We start from the raw sequence: 18251 nt of genomic DNA, 5'->3' as shown, positions 1-18251 counted from the left end.
CCAAAAATAACATTAAAAATAACGAAAAATTAAAATCAAATAAAATTAAATAAATAAAAAATAGCAGAATTTTATTTAATCAATTTTGGAAAATTTATGATGGAGAGTTCTTCTAAGATGAATTTAAACCGATCCTCTTGGAGAGGTTTGGTAAAAATATCAGCTAATTGATTTTCAGTGTCAATGAAAATTAATTCAATATCACCCTTTTGAACATGATCTCTTATAAAATGATGTTTAATTTCAATATGCTTGGATCTTGAATGTTGAATGGGATTTTTAGAAAGATTAATGGCACTTGTATTATCACAGAGGATGGGAATTTTTGTGTACCTTAAAGAGTAATCTTCTAGTTGATTCTTTATCCATAGAAGTTGTGAGCAACATTGAGCAGCTGATACATATTCAGCCTCTGTAGTTGAAAGAGCAATAGTACTTTGTTTTTTGCATGACCAACTTATTAGAGATTTACCCAGAAGTTGGCAAGCTCCGCTTGTGCTCTTCCTTTCAACTTTGTCTCCAGCATAGTCGGCATCACAATAAGCAGTGAGATCAAGATTTGAACATTTTTTGTACCAAATTCCCAGATTAATGGTGCCCACAAGATATCTAAAAATTCTTTTTACTGCAGTAAGATGAGATTCTTTAGGAGAAGATTGAAATCTTGCACAAAGACCCACAGCAAAGACTATGTCCGGTCTACTTGCAGTTAAATATAGCAAGGATCCAATCATCCCTCTATACTCTTTTTCAGATATTGGAGTTCCTTCATCATCTTTGTGAAGTATGGAGGAAGGATGCATAGGGGTTCCCATACTTTTGGCTGAACTCATTTTGTATTTGTTGAGTAGATCCTTGGTGTATTTTTCTTGAGATATGAAGATGCCATCATCTCTTTGTTTGATTTGCAAACCAAGGAAGAATTTTAATTCTCCCATCATACTCATCTCAAACTCACTTTGCATGAGATTGGAGAAATCTTTGCACATTACTTCATTTGTTGATCCAAATATTATGTCATCGACATAAATTTGAACAATCAATAAATCTTTCTCATGAGTCTTCTTGAAAAGAGTTGTATCAATTTGACCCCTAATAAATCCATTCTCTTTTAGAAAAGAGCTTAACCTCTCATACCAAGCTCGAGGAGCTTGCTTTAAACCGTAAAGAGCTTTTGAGAGTTTGAACACATGATTCGGCTTCTTCAAATCTTCAAAACCAGGAGGTTGACGAACATACACTTCTTCATTTAAGAACCCATTCAAAAAGGCACTTTTGACATCCATTTGAAATAGTTTTATACCTTTATGAGTAGCATAAGCTAAGAGGATTCTTATTGCTTCAAGTCTTGCTACGGGTGCAAACGTTTCATCATAATCAATTCCTTCTTGTTGATTGTACCCTTGTGCCACTAGTCTTGCTTTATTTCTAATGACTTCTCCATCCTCATTTAATTTGTTTCTAAATATCCATTTAGTCCCAATAATAGATTTATCCGGAGGATGGGGTACAAGATTCCATACCTTGTTTCTTTCAAATTGTGAGAGTTCTTCCATCATTGCTTCAACCCATGACTTATCACCAATAGCTTGATCAATCGTTTTGGGTTCAACTTGTGATATCATGGCCATGTTGTTGGTGTTTTCTCTTAGAGAATTTCTGGTTCTAACCTCATCTTCAGTATTCCCAATGATTAGATCTGGAGGATGATGTGTGACAGTTTTCCATCCTCTTGGAGGTTGCTGTGAGGTTGGGTCAGACGCATCCTCATCATGAGGATCGGGTACCCGAGAGGATGAAGGTTCATCTTCTTCATTTTTGTCCACTTTTTCTAAACACAAGTCATCAAACTCATCAAAAATAACATGCATGGATTCCTCCACAGTTTGAGTCCTAAGATTATATATTCTATAACCTTTTGACGTTGTGGAGTATCCTAGAAAAATTCCTTTATCAGATTTTGGATCAAACTTTCCCAAATTTTCTTTATTATTGAGAATGTAGCAATAACACCCAAAAATATGAAAATAGGAAATATTTGGTTTTCTCCCTTTCCATAGCTCGTATGGAGTTTTGTTTAAAATTTTTCTAATGGATGCACGATTAGAAACATAACAAGCAGTGTTAATGGCTTCAGCCCAAAAATATTTTTCAATGTTGGCTTCATTTAAAATGGTTCTAGCCATTTCTTGTAAGGTTCTATTTTTCCTTTCAACAACCCCATTTTGTTGGGGAGTTCTTGGACAAGAAAAGTTGTGAGAGATACCATTTTCATTACAAAGATTTTTAAAAGATTCATTTTCAAATTCACCCCCATGGTCACTTCTCACAGAAATAATTTTTGAACCATTTTCGTTTTGAACCTTTTTGCAAAAATGGTGAAACGCCTCAAAGGCTTCATCTTTATGTTTCAAAAATAAGACCCAAGTAAAACGAGAGAAGTCATCAACAATAACAAAGCCATATCTTTTGCCACTAAGACTTGGAGTCTTTATGGGACCAAAAAGGTCAATATGAATAAGTTCAAGTGGATGTTTTGTTGAAACAATATTTTTTGAGTGGAAGCTACTTTTAACTTGTTTTCCTTTAACACAAGCTTCACAAACTTTGTCTTTCTCAAAATTGATTTTTGGAAGACCTTTAACTAATTCTAATTTTGATAAATTAGAAATAGTTTTTAAGCTTGTGTGACCAACTCTTTTGTGCCAAATCCATTTATCTTTATCAATGGATACAAAACAAGATTCAGTGGGTAAATCATCCAGATAAAGTTCATATAAATTCTTTTTTCTAAAACCGGAGAAGAAAACTCTACCCGAGGATGAATGTTTGACCTCACAAAGAGTAGGCTTAAAAATAACTTCAAAACCACTATCACATAATTGACTAATACTTAGCAAGTTATGTTTTAGACCATCCACATACTGAACATTTTCAATTTTAGCAGAATTATTTTTACCAATAATACCTGTACCTTTTATTTGAGCTTTATCATTGTTACCAAATGTGACTGATCCTCCATCCTTTATTTCTAAGGAAATAAAGCAGTGCTTATCTCCCGTCATATGCCTTGAGCAACCACTGTCCAAGTACCAAGGCCTTCTTTTGTTGATCATAGGATGAACCTGTGTTAGGTTTTAAAAGTAACTTAGGTACCCATATAGCATTGGGTCCTTGTTGGTTAGTTTTTCCTCTTATGAGGATTTTTCTTTTGTGATAACAAATAGAATCATGGTGACCATGTTTACCACAAAATGAACAACTTTTCTTTATATTTTCAGCTTTCTTCTTAGCGTGGCAGATTTTGAAAGTGTGCCCAAGTTTTTTGCAAAAAGTACATTTTGGCCTATCCTCTTGTTTTTTGGGCAAGAAAAAATTTTCATACAATTTTTGTTTTTGAGAACTTTTAAAACCAATACCAGCTTTGTCAAATATTCCAGATTGAGATCCCATTATTTTTTGAAAAGTTTCAGTAGATTTAACAAAGTTGGTGATGTCATTTTTTAGTTCTTCAACTTCTACTTTTAAAATCTCCTTTTCTGTGTCCTCTTCCAGAGGATGAATTCTGACATTCTTTTTATTTAAAAGTGTTTGCTGCTCAGATAATTTCTCATGAGATAACTGCAAATCTAGAATGATTTTTTCATATTTCTCATTCTTTGCTTGAAGTTCCTCATTGAGTTTCTTTATTTCATAAAGTTGATTTTTGAGAAAACCACATTTATGAGATAAAGTATTTGAGTCATTTAAAAGATTGTCAAATTCAATTTCTAATTGTTCACAAGAAGGACATAGTTCTGAAATACTTACTTTTTCAGTTTCTGATTTTGCCATAAGACATAGGTTGGCTTCTTCATCCTTTTCTTGCTCAGAAGATGACTCGTCACTATCATCCCAAGTAATCATCATGGATTTGTTTTTGTATGGAAATCTTCTTGAGTTCCTTTTGTTGAGAGGACACTCAGTTTTGTAGTGTCCCATCTTGTTGCATCCAAAACAAGTTATCTGACTTTTGTCAGTTTTTTCTTTTTGAGGAGATCTTCTATCTTGTCCTCTTCGATTTATCATCCTTTGGATTCTTCTGGAAATTAGAGCCAGTTCGTCCTCCTCTTCCTCAGATAGAGGATACTCCGAGCTTTCCTTTTTCACGACCTCTTCCGTCTTCTTGAAGGATGAGCTTTCTGCTTGGCTTGTTTTTAGCGCAATCATTTTTCCTTTTCTGCTAGGTTTGTCAGCTAGCAACAACGGTTCATGAGCTCTTAGAGTACCAACTAGATCTTCCAGCTTCATGTTGGTCAAGTCTCTTGCTTCTGTAATGGCAGTCACCATTGGCCTCCATTCTTTTGGTAAGCTCCTTAGGATTTTTCTTATCCTTTCTTGAACGGAGTATACCTTTCCAAGAGATCTCAAGTTGTTTAATATGATTGTTAACCTTGAGAACATTTCATCAATGGTTTCCTCTTCCTTCATTTCGAATAGTTCGAAATCTCTTACTCCCATGTCAATTCTTGCTTCTTTCACGTGACTTGTTCCTTCATGATGGATCCTTAGAGTGTCCCAAAGCTCCTTAGCGCTTTTGCACTCTTCGACTCTATCATACTCTTCCCTGCACAAAGCACACGTTAGAAATAAATGAGCTTTAGAGTTTAGGAGTACCTTTGCATTTTCATCAGCTGTCCATTGTGCTTGAGGTTTCACATCGGAGGTTGCATCTGCGTTGTTGGTTCTTATGACATGATCTCCATTTTCCACCACCGACCACATATTGTTGTCTTGTGATATGAGAAATAGTCTCATTTTACCTTTCCAGTGGTAGTAATCTGTACCATCAAAGTAGGGGGGTCGGCTGGATGATCCTCCTTCAGGAATATACTTAGCTTTAGACATTTTTGGATCTTTTTCTCTTACACTGTTAAGTGTATTCTTCTAGAGGACCTTGCTCTGATGCCAATTGATGTAGCTAAATATCACTAGAAGGGGGGTTGAATATGGATTTTGCTGTTTAAAAATAGTTTTCAAGTGTTTTAAATACTATCCTCTTGCTGAGGATGGCAAGCCCGAGGATGGGTTTTCAAAACTTTCAAATTCAAAACGAGTTAAAGAGTTAAGAAGCAATATAAGATTGACTTTATAATCTTATTTAATCACATAATGGTACATATAGCCTTTTTGCCTATGACATGATAAGTTGCTTTCATAATGTCTTGGAAAGCTTTTCAAGATATTGACTATAGGCACATGCTAGAATCATCATTCCTCGTACCTTTCTCTTGCATTCTTGCAACTTTTCTTCAAAGGCCTTTCTTTAATCATTTTTTAATAGTATTTTGCCTTTATTGAATGAATCAACCAATTCATTCTTTAATACTATTCTGCCCTTGTTGAATGAATTCAAATAATTCATTCTTTAATACTTTTATGCCTTTGTTTAATGAATTCAAAACCGTGAGGATGCAGAACTGCAGTTTTCTCCAGCTCGTGAGGCCATCCTCGGCACTTTCATACTTAGCATTTAACTTAGAATTTTTCTTCTTTTTCCTTAATGAATGATAACCTGTTTACTTATATAAGTACACTCAAAAGCACAGATTAGTCATTAAGCATGATCATAATCTTTAATTAATTTTGTTATCATTAAAACCAATTGAGAGAGATTTTGTCTCAACAATTTCAAGTTTTAGACTTGACTTATAACATTGTAATTTTAGAACTTTATGACTTCTCTTGTGAAGTTAGATTGTAGTGATATTAGTCTAGGAGATTCTATATTATATTCTAGATAAGTAATGTGTGGTGTTACAATGTTCATCTTCATTATATTCATCTTACTGTGTGGTTCACATGTATCATCGCTAATTGGAAGGTTGAAACTTGAGATTAACTGAAGTATTAGATATGAGTTCCTTTTTCTTGAAATGGTTACGCTTAGAAAGGAACTATGTCCATCAGTATGAGTTCCTTAACTACTTCAAAGAGTGTTAGTACAATATTTAAGTGTTTTTGAGCTACTAAACTACGAAATGCATAAAAATAAAGTAAAGCAGAAATATAAAGGGATAAAATGCGTAAAAAGCTTGTTTGATTGATTGAATGTGTCTTGAAAATTTATAAGTGTTGGTTTTTATAGGCAAATAGTATTCCTATTGGTCATAATATTGGCCTACAACAATGTAGCCTTGGTTATTTACATGGTGCCCCATGATCGACTCCTCCTTCCTATTTTCTCGACATGTTCCATTGTCAATATTGCGTGTGCTTTTTCATTATATAATGCCTTTGTGTTAGTCGTTGAGTCTAGTTAGTAGCGCTAAAAATGTGGAAGACGAGTGTAGTTGTCAAATTATTAGGTTTTACTAAGTTTTGACAAGCTCTTACGCCTTCATGACTTTCGTGAGCCTTATTAGACTTTAGAAAGAACAGAGTGACTCATATTCATATTCGACTGGTTTTCCTTTGCTTGGCCTTACTTCGCCTAATTCGAATTCCACTAACCTTAAATTTTGATTATTTGTCGATCTTGGTTAAGAAACCATTTATTTTTAGGTGTAAACAAATATCCTTTACATTACATTATTGAGTAGCTATGGACTTGTGAGATGAGTAAACAATAATTACTACGTGTGGACAATGTCATCATTGCTCCGTAAAACACGAAAGTAGTCGTTACGAATCCTATATTGGCTTGAGAAATGGCATAACTTAATGATTCTAGCTGATACAATTACTCCAATGGTAACCTTGATTTTCTTAATTAATTAAGAATAATAACTGCTTAATCATTTATGCTTTTCTATAAATATCTTCATCCGATCAACTTCTTTTTTTACTTCTTGCTATTCATTTTGACTTTTTCCTGCCTTGCCAAACAATCTTCGCTTTGATCTTTTGATTTCAATCGTTTCTGCTAATCCCTCCTTTCTTCTTCTAATTTCAATTTTCAACATGTCTACATCTAATGCTCAAAATCATAGCCAAAATTAGGAAAATATTTATGTTATTGTCTATAGGGTCCTCTAACTCACAAAAGCACTCATGACTTTTCATATTTCGTATTGTGTAAAGATTTGAAGTCGGGATGAAAGATCCACTCCATTTATTTTTCTCTTGAAGTTGGAATGATTGCTTCACACCCTTTATTTTTCTTTGAAGTCAAAATGACTAATCCACAACCTTTATTTTTCATTTGAAGCCGAAATGACTAACTAACATCATTTATTTTATTTATTTGTTTATTGAAAATAGGAAGACTGACCCGCACCTTTTATTTTTGTTTGAAGTTAGGATGTCTGATTCCTTTTATTTATTTTTCTTTGACGCCGTGATGACTGACCTACACATTTTTTCTTAAAAGTTGGGATGATCGACTTGCACTCTTTTTTTCCCCTTTAAAATTAGGATGGATGACCTACATCCTTTAATTTTCCTTTAAAGTCGGGATGATTGACTCATGCTCTTTATTTTTTTCTTTGAAGGAGAGATGATTATTCCACACACTTTACTTTTAAAGCCTAGATGACTAAATTTATTTTTCTTGAAAGTTGGAATGATTGACCTATACCATCTTTAGGGCCCGTTTGATGGACATGATAAGAGACATGATAAGAATAAATTTTTATATTTTGTCTGAATCCAATGTTTGATGAATCAACATGATATGATAAGTTAATCCAAAATTCTATCATATCATGTCTCTCTAGTTGAAATTTCTATCCTGAATATGAGTTGGGTTAGAAACCAGTAGGATAAGATAAGCATAGTAATTTACTCAATTACCCTTATAAAATATAAAATTAAAATATAATAAAATATAAATATATTTTTTTATAAAATATAATCTAAAATATAACAATGTAAATCTAATTAAATATAAATATAAAAATAACTAAAAGATTTTGATTTTAAACTTAAAAATGAAATATTAATAATTAATTTAAAAAATATTTATGATTTTATCACAATGATAGTTTTGTCTTTTTATATAATTTAATAAATTAGTATTAAAAATTATAAAAATATGAAAATTATTTGAAATTTTAAAATAAATATAACTTGTTTACAAGGGTATTTCTGCCATTTACAAAAAATATATATCCTATCTTTATTTATATTATAACAAATAAAATAGAATTATTTAGTTACTCATGATTTTAAAAAAAAATTAAATTGTTTATTTAATAGTGTCAATTGATAGTTTTAAATATAAAATAATTTTATTATTTATTTATTTTTTTAGTATTTTTTTGTTAATTTATAATTTTTAAAATATAACAAGTTAATCTAAAAAAACTAATTTGTAATTGTTCACGATGGTAATTTTATTATTTAAAAATAATATATTATGTTGATGAGATGTGCACCAAATACATGACAAATATTGTTATCCTATTGATTGTTATGTGTGTATCAAATACTAGATATGATAATGTTTATTCTATCACTATCTTATCATATCATATTTTATTTTTATTCAGCTTTATATTATATTCTATCTTTATTCAGCTTTATATTATATTCTAACTGTATCGTATCCTACACATCAAAAAGACCCTTAGCTTTTTTTTCTTTTAAAGCTGATATGACTAACAATTACCTTTTTTATTTTTCTTTTGAACTAAATAATAATAATAATAAATAAATAAATAAAATGAATATGTCTTTGATGTGTTAACTTAAGGATAAGAGTTCGCCCTCGTACCTTTAAATGATAGAGTTTAACTCCCATGTGAGACAATTATAATTTTATGTGATAAATAGACAAATTCTAAAATGACTATTAGTGTGAATATTATTAATAATTAATAATGATTTTTCTTTTTTATTTATTTTTATAAAATAAATAGAAAGAATATCTTATGCCAGTAATAATTGATTAAAAAAATATTATGCCTGATTTTTTTATTTACATAATAAGATTTGTTAGAATTTCTATCCATTTTGAAGTTTCATTTCTTAAATGAAAATTGTTGGTTCTAAATTCTAATTTTGAGTTGTTTGTCCGAAAATTCCGATTTTGAGCTAGCAATGCTAATTCCAATACCATACGGAGTTCCACATTTACATCCAATAATAAGTTAACACGTATCTTAAAAATTGAAACTCAAAAACACCACGGACTTCTATTGGTGGTCACACACATAACCATCACCCGCATGTAATTTTACAGAAAATGAAAACCCAAAAACGAACAAGAATACACATCGTGTCTGGATATGTTAGAATCGTGACGTTCGTTTCTCTCTCTAAAAACACACTCTCTCACCAAAAAACCCCCAAAACCAAACCCTTAGCTCACAATTTCACTACAACGCGAGATCTAATCTAATCCCTGGTATTCACTCTTTCTCACTTTTCTTTTTTATCGTTCTTTTCTATTTCATGGCTATCAAAGATTGAATCTTGCTGCTGATATTTTTATGGGTTTTCTGCAATTTTTATTTTTATTTTTTTGTGTGCAATGGTTAAATCTTTGAAGTTTTTTTTTTTGTTATCTGGGTCTTTTATGTTTTGCCGAATTTCTGAGTGAAAAGAGTGGTTTAATTGTGTTTATTGAAAGTCTGAAGTTTTCATTTTTGCTAGTTAGAAGTATCCATGGAGGAACCAGAAAGGGGTTTGTTATCTTGTGGAACTTCGGAAACCACCGTGGCCCATGATGAAATAGTTGGTGGTGAAACCCTAGATGGGTCTTTGGAATGTAATGGGAAGGATGTAATTGTCGAGGGTATGGGTTCAGATGTGTATATAGATGGTGTTTACGTTTGTTCGAGTGGTGATGAGGTTCATGATAAAGTCGGTTGCGGTGACGAGGTTAAGGGTGGTGAGGATTTGAGTGAGGATGTGAAGTCTGTTGGGACTGAGACTCAGGTTGAAGACTCTAAAGCTGTAGAATATGAAGAGGCTAGGAGTGAGAATGTTGTAGTTGAGTTGGATAGTGTGGTTTCAGAAGGGGAAGTGAGAGATCAAACAGTAGTTGGTAGTGACTCTTGCGCAGTTGTTGAAACAACACCAGACAGCATTGATGTTGTCACTTTGGAGGATGCTGCTAGGGCACCGGATCCCAAGGTGGCAAATACTAGCTGTGAAAATCAGAAAGATAGGAATGTGATTGATCGTGGAACACCGGGAGATTGTAATGATGTAACCTTAGAAACATTGGATCAACATAAAAACATGGCTAATAATTTGCAGAGTGATAATAAAATTTTGGATAAAGGAGAGGGTGTTCGTGACAGTGATGAAATTAAGGAAAATTTAAGTTCAAATGGAGAACAGCCAAATGGGAATAGTAAAGTTGAAGACAACTCTGATAATGTACAGGAAGTGGTTTGTGGAACTGAAGTTGCGGTAGATAAGGCCCTTTTGAATTCTGGTGAAAAAAAAAGCTCTAGTGTTGAAAATTGCAATGAAAAGGAGCAAATTATATCCGACAAGGATGATGAATGTGTTTCTGCTTTGGATGTTTCTGATGCTGAACAATCTGATGTACATAAGGTGATGCAAATTGATGTTGAAAATCAACAAGGAACAGAAACAGTCAACCACACTGCACAGGTTAAAGGTATGATATCCTCGTTGCTGCTTGTTTTCCAGCTTAAGTAATGGTTGAAAAATGAAATTGTAGAAGTAAATGAGAAAGTTGTTTAGTTTTTAGATAATGATGCTTGTAGTTCTTTTGGTGCAGGTACGTCGGTATCTATTGGGAGTGAGAAAAATTTGGATGCTAATGCAATTGTAGAAAAAGACACTCAAATTACTGACAAAAGGAGCCTTGTGCTGCCGTTGATGAGTGATGGAAAGGAAAAACTCAAGGATGAGTCAAATACAAAGCAAAACGTTGAAGAACGAGAATGCATTTCTGAACAGGTTGGATCAAATGGTGGTCATGAAATTGAAGAAGAGTTTAATGAATCTGGACAGAGAAAACCAAAAGATGGAAAAGTTGTAAAACATGCACTCACGAAGCCTGGTAGTTCAGAAATATGTCATCAGGCACGATATTTGCTGCCAACAGTAAAAGAAGAAGGCGAGTTTTCTCTGTCTGATATGGTTTGGGGAAAAGTGAGAAGCCACCCATGGTGGCCTGGACAGATATTTGATCCTTCGGATGCATCTGAAAGGGCAAAGAAGCATTATAAAAAAGATTGCTTTTTGGTAGCATATTTTGGGGATAGAACATTTGCATGGAATGAAGCATCTCAGCTAAAGCATTTTAGGGCACATTTCTCCTCAATTGAAAAGCAGAGGAGCAGTTCAGAATCATTCCAGAATGCTATAGATTGTGCTTTGGATGAAGTTTCGAGACGAGTAGAATATGGGCTAGCATGTTCTTGTATACCTGAAGAAACATATAACACAATTAAAGGCCAGAGTGTGGAGAACACTGGGATTCGACAGGAAATAAGTTTCAAACACGGGGATGACAAATCTCTAAACGCTAGCTCGTTTTCACCCACAAATCTTATAGATTATGTGAAAACACTATCCGAGTTGCCTACTGGTGGCTTTGATCGATTGGAGCTTGAGATTGCTAAGGCTCAGCTGCTTGCGTTTAACCGGTTTAAGGGTTTCTCTTGCTTGCCAGAAATACAACATTGTGGAGGCTTTGACAAGGACAATTCATTTGTTGATGATGAGCAAGATGTGAGTGAAATTATCGAGGATGCAACTCCTGTAGTTAATAAAGATAATCAAGGTGGTCTTGGAAACTTAAAAAATAAAAAAGGCGCCCGTCAAAAGCGTAAACATAATTTCAAGGATACTATGCATCCAACCAAGAAGGAAAGAAGATCGACGGACCTACAGAGTGGAACTCCAGATTCTCCTGGCAGGGATTGTTTGTCTGATGAGATGGTAACTGATAATCTGGTTTCATCTGAAGATTCCAAGAAAAGGAGGGCTTTTGATCCCTATGACGATGATCCTGGAATGCAAGACGGGAGAAAAACAACTTCCGTTGCAAAAGTTTCGAATATCACAAAGTCGTCGTTTAAAATTGGTGACTGTATCCGTAGGGCTGCTAGTCAACTCACCGGGTCACCTTCTTTAGTGAAGTGTTCTAATGACCGAACTCAGAAGACAGATGGAGACATCGATGATTTTTCTGGGAATGGATTGGATGTTTCCCCCCCAACTTCTGAGGATGCTGAGAACACAACAGAATATTCATCTCTAAATGATTTGCTATCTTCACTTCAGTGGGTGGCACAAGAACCCTTTGGACAATATACTTTTCTGAATGCCACTGTCAGCTTCTTCTCTGATTTCAGGAATTCTATAGTTGTGGCTGCTGATTTCAGGAAAGATGTTTTATGTACGGATAAAGTAGGTACTAAGAGGAAGAAACCACCCGTAGCTGGAACACCTGAAACATTTGAATTTGAAGATATGAGCGACACATATTGGACTGATAGGGTCATTGACAATGGCAACGAGGAGAAACCAGTGCAACAACCAACGCCAACACCACCACCACAGAAAAAGCGGAAAAAAGACGAAAAACCTGTCACTGCTGAGTCGGCGAAGCCAGCTCAAGTTACTCGTAGGCCCTATTCCAGGAAAAAGCAATCCGAAAGCAACCATGCCGAGGCTCCTGGAAAACCTCCTGGTTATATAGATGAGAATGCCCCAGCTGAGCTTGTTATGAACTTTGCTGAGTTGAATTCTGTTCCCTCGGAAACAAACCTTAACAAAATGTTTAGGCGTTTTGGACCGCTAAAGGAATCTGAAACAGAAGTTGATAGAGTTAGCAGCCGGGCACGAGTGGTTTTTAAGAAGTGTATGGATGCAGAGGTAGCTTGCAGTAGTGCTAAAAAGTTCAACATATTTGGATCAGTACTTGTAAATTACCAGCTTAATTATACTCCAAGCGCATTGTTCAAAGCTCCATCTGTCGACGCCACAACACAAGACCAGGAAATGCTTCTCGACCTGTCCAATTTTGATGTTAATATGGTCTAAATTGTTTGGTACGTCATTTAATCATACTATATTTTAATTGGTACATTTTGATTGGTGGAATTTTATGCTATTGTGAATTTGTGGTGGTTATCTTCAAGAGAAAATAGAACAAAGATGTATCCCCTTTAGTTTGATCTGAGGTACTTCTGATCTTAATCCACTGCATTGACTTCAGGTGCTTCTGATCTTTAATCCAATGATATGGCTGCATAAATATGAGTGAAGAATTGTTTACCAAGTGGCTGCTGAAGAAGGTATACAGAATGTTAATTCGTTCAGACATTAATTTTTCTGTTAAAGAGATATCTTAGGTTGTAGGATTCCTTCGTTATAGCTCCATATTTTGTAATCCATTTTCTTCTAATTTTCTGTATAGTCTTGTCAATTGACCTTCCTCATTTGTAGTTGCGCGGTAACTTGTTCTAGATTTGTTTTCATTTGAGTAGTCTGAATACTGGTCTTGTACCAATATCAATGCTACATATAATAGTCCTCAGTTGATATACTAGTCATCATCCCTTTGGAGGGATAAAAGTTGGTGTTAGTCAAAATCAATTATGTGCCTCAGTAGTTTTAGCACTAGTGTGTTAATTGTTACCATGCATGTGTTCCATATATGATGTTTTGGCATTTATGTAGATTGACATGTGAGTTAAGTAACAACTTAGTCACTAAAGTTGTATGGTTGAATAAATTGACCCCGATAGATAGCTTGGTTGGGAAGCTGAGAGACACTGTAGGAGCTTTAAGGTCTCGGCCCCAAGGGGAAAAAACAAAATTCAAACTTGACTGATTTCAGTTAACTACTGCAAAAAGACTATGTGATGGATGCTTTTTATTTACGAATCATTTCCAAACACCTATAGCATATAAATATTATACTAACCATGAATGTGGCACTGCTAAGTTATTATCAATGCTACAAATAACTTTTTGTGTCATGCGAGAAATGGGAAGGATCCTAACTCATGTCATGGGTACTAGTTCGATGTATTGTTTGAATAAATGCGTTTTTGTTCTAGTTTTGTGAAACAAACACTTCCATTAGACTGGTTTAGAGAAATTGCTGTAACTTATATAGCTTTTGATTGGTCTCAAATGCATGCTAATTTCCGGTTCACAATGTCAACACATGAAGGTTACCCATTCTAGAAAACCAAACAATTAATGTAAATAATATAATTAAAAAAGCCTCCAATTGGAGTTCACTATTTCTCAACCCCATTTGACCACCGTGTGAATGAAATTATTTATGAGCAGTGGCCATAATCTCCCTGAATTAAACGGTTTGCACCCAGTGATGTGACTGAACAAGCATATCATGTATTATAATGGTGTAGACCAAGATGCATTTTTTTCTTTTTCTTTTCCGTGTATTATTTTATGGTGGTTTCTTCTTGTGTTTATTATGTTCTCAAATACACGATCGAATTGATCAATTTACATAAAAATTGGGGGTTTTGAAAAAATCACAGGAGAGAAAATAAGCTCACTTATTTTATTAAGTTGCTTGTTGTACCCAAATTCACTTGAAACATGTATCAGAATTGTCATCACATTTATTGTATTTTGGTGATAGCTCATCCAACCCTTCAAATTTGTTTATTTTTTTTGATTTTTTTATTGGTAGCATAAAATACACTATCAGATTCTAATTTTTGATAGTGTATTTAGAGGCAGAAAAACAAACATGGGAGAAAGATGATGAGCAATCACCCTGTATCTTTAGTTCATCCTTTCGAACTATTTATTTTAGCCCACCATAATTGTAACTGGACAAAAATTGTGGGTTTTTGAAAAATTTAGAGGGGATGAAGGGAAGAAGTTCTTATTATTTTATTGAATTGTTTGTGTACCCAAATTTACTGTCGGAACATGTATTATGGGAGAATAAAAGATAAAAATACTTAGTAGTCCATAAGTGTTTTGAATTATCGATGACAAGTGTATTTGTGGTTTGGGTGTCTTTGCAATTACGATTATCATCACATTAACTTTATTTTTAATTCAACATTTCCAAGTATTTATTTTAACCCACCATAATTAGATCTTTTGGTTTTTTAATGGACATTCTAAGGTATCTCTCCATTGTTCAATCTTTGCTCATTTTGACTCGCTATGAGACTAACTCTCGAGGTATCTCTCCTTTTAATTGATCAATACCATTTGGTAATTTCAAAGTATTTAGATCAGTTAAAAGGCTATACTAGAGAAAGAAATTTTGCATTTTCCCGCCAATATTCATATTTATTTATTTTTTATTTTGTTACTTTCTATTAGTGTAAAATTTCGTGTCAAATATGGGATAAATACTTTTTTGTTTTAATTTTTTTTTAATTTAATTAAAAACTTTGATGTATAATAATTATTTTTGTAAAATAATTTTAAAATGATAATTATGTGTGCAATTGTTATAACTAAAAAGAAAGTATAAAATATTTTTCACAATTACAAATATCAAATTTATAGAAAGAGGAACTATAAATATTTTTCCTTGTATATTGTGTAGAATTTTAAAATATAATGACAAATCTATACTATAAATAAAGACCTTGCAAAATGATGTATAGTAGTACACGTGTCATGAAAATATGTCACCTAACATTTATTGATTTTATATTTTTTAAAATCAATTATTTTTAATGATAGTTAGTGAAAAAATATCTATCTTTAATTTATTTAATTGTCATAAACTACAAACTCTAAATAACAAATTTTATAAGACTATTCATTTAATTGCCTATTCATTAGCGGGAGGGTCCCGATGGTTTTGGAGTCTCTTCCTATCAACTTTTTTGAGATATTATTAATAATTTAATATTCGATGTGGATCTGAGAATGGTCCTTTGATTGTTGAGTTTGTATGGCGCCCTCCAAGTTGTGGTTGGATAAAATGAAATTTTGATGGGGTGGCTAAAGGTACTTCTGGTCTTGCTACTTGTGGGGTTATTCTAATAGATTCAATTGGTGCTACCGTTGGATGATTTGCTCCCTTCATTGGATCTTCTTATGCTTTTCATGCCAAGCTTATTGGTGCTATGACTTATATTGAAATCTCTAACTCTTGAGGTTGGTTGAGACTGTCTATAGTAGGAAACAAACTCTCAATCAGTTGTATTGGCCATCAAATCCCATCATATTGTTCTTTGGCAGATTCAAAATCATTGGTTTAATTGTTTGAATATTCTAAAATATTTGAAGAATTTGAAAAATTTACAAACACAATATGAACAAAATACAATTCATAATTAAACAAGGACTAAATTGAAGCCCAAATTTTAACTATAAATAGCCACTCAAGGCTAAAGAAGAAAATATTCCAAAAGCTTAAAAGAGTAGTCTTAGAGTTCAAAGAGAGAAACACTTGTTTGACTTAGAAATATTTTCTTAGTATTCGTTTCTTAGAGTGTGAGAGTTATTATTAACATCAACATTTTAGAAGCAACTACTCAAGTTCCAATCTTTTCTATCCAACCCGATAGTGATTTAGTTCCTTCTTCAATCTGGGGTTGTCAGGTTGTTAGGAGAATACTTGTTTTGTAGGGTCAATGTGGTTAGTTCCTAATTTTTTTGGGGTTGTCAGGCTGTTTGGGAAGACTGCTTGGAGGGTTAAGTGCTCTATAATTCAAGATATTTGAGTTAGTAGATTAAAGCCTTATGAATGAGGGGATTGGATGTGGTCAAGTTAGTGGTGAACTAGGTAAATTTATGTGTCAAATTATTTATGCTTTCATTGCTTGCTGCCTTTGAATATGATTGCTTCTACTCCAAGTAAGTCACCAAAACCGAACTAGTTTTTTTATTTATTTATAAATTATCAAAAAGTTGTCAACTTTTGCAAACACAATTCAATCCCCTTCTTGTGCTTGCACCTTCAATTGGCATCAGAGCTCGGTCTCAAGACTGAGCCCTTAACAGGGTTTGAGAAAAGATCAAAAGGTTAAATATGTCTAGATTCAATGAAGAAATCCAAGTAAAGAACATTAACATGCTATTAATAAAGTATTAAAATATTTGAAAGGAACAATTAACTATAGTTTAATCTGTAGTGGATATCCTTCAGTTTTGGAAGGATATACAAATATTAGTTAGGCAACTTATTTTAAGGATCAAGCTTCTACAAGTGGTTGGACCTTCAACCTTGGTGAAAGTGCAATTTCTTGGTGTTCAAAGAAACAAACTTGCATTGCCGACACCACCATGACTGTATAATATATTGTTCTAACTATAGACAGTAAAAAGGTTGAATAGCTAAGAGATTTGTTGTATGAGATACCAATTTAGCCAAAGCAAATGGCACCAATATCCATACATCGTGGTAGTCAATCTACATTATCAAAAGCATATAGCTAAGTATGTAATAAAAAATCTAGACATATTCGTTTAAGAGATAACTATGTAAATGATTTGGTGGAGTGATATCCATAGTGCTTGTATGAACTGAAAAATATCTTGCAGTTCCTTTGACGAAATGTTCGAAAAAGGACATGATCATTGAGTTCAATGATGAAAGTACACTATTAGAGTGATTGAAATATTTGACAATAGATACATCCCAAAGGATAAAAGTACTTCACTACACTATTTTTCCCCTTCTGCAACGCATAAAAAATGTTGCTTAACGTTAAAAAACCGTTGTCGTAATATACGAGAATTGTTTTTTCTGTCCATGGGGAACCAAGGCCTTGCATTTGCTTTACGCAACGATTTTCTTTTGAAACACAACATTTTGTGAAAAACGTACTTGTAGCTACCTCTTACAAAACGATTTTTCAAATTTACAACGATAATGGTTTTATGTTGTTGCCAAATTAAAACCGTTCTTGTATGTTTTTTTTCATTTAAGGTACGACAACGCTTTATAACCGTTGCAAAAAATGAAATATTTATAAAGAAAAAACATGTATTGTAAATTATTGTATTTTAGAAAAATAATTTTAGTAAAACATTATTATTATAATACTATAATAAATTTAAAAATATATCAATTGCGATAATAAAAATTGTTGTAATATACTATAATAAATTTAAGATATAATAATTGAAATAGTACAAAATTATTGTAATATATATATATATATATCAGAATCAATGTTATTTTCTATATTCATTTGAGAAAGTAACAACTATTTCTAATAGACAATTATTTCTAACAGTACCAATTCAAACATAAGTTAGTAGCAATCAACATCAACATATAGAAGAAGAATGAAAAATATTAAATATAATAGTAATAATTTATAAAAGTAATATATTTTTAACAATACTATTTATAGTACTACCTACTTCTAATAGTA

At 33.0% G+C, this 18251-nt stretch overlaps 1 protein-coding gene across 2 annotated transcripts; it reads left to right on the top strand.

Annotated features, from left to right (window-relative positions):
- Window positions 1–9168: 9168 nt before the first annotated feature.
- On the top strand, window positions 9169–13509 carry LOC101505515 (uncharacterized). Of its 2 annotated transcripts, none has more exons than XM_004514324.4 (4): window positions 9169–9328; window positions 9577–10555; window positions 10679–12962; window positions 13130–13509. In XM_004514324.4, exons 2-3 carry the CDS (start codon window positions 9589–9591, stop codon window positions 12952–12954), a joined length of 3243 nt encoding a protein of 1080 aa, XP_004514381.1. In that variant the 5' UTR covers window positions 9169–9328; window positions 9577–9588; the 3' UTR covers window positions 12955–12962; window positions 13130–13509. The 2 variants fall into 2 exon arrangements, with proteins under 2 accessions (XP_004514381.1, XP_004514382.1); XM_004514325.4 differs by having other exon boundaries at window positions 9170–9328; window positions 9581–10555.
- Window positions 13510–18251: the final 4742 nt, after the last annotated feature.

This window comes from Cicer arietinum, chromosome 4 (assembly GCF_000331145.2).
Source record: "Cicer arietinum cultivar CDC Frontier isolate Library 1 chromosome 4, Cicar.CDCFrontier_v2.0, whole genome shotgun sequence".
Lineage (NCBI taxonomy): Eukaryota > Viridiplantae > Streptophyta > Magnoliopsida > Fabales > Fabaceae > Cicer > Cicer arietinum.
Note: the sequence above shows the minus strand (reverse complement) of the source record. Positions and strands in the feature narration are given on the sequence as shown.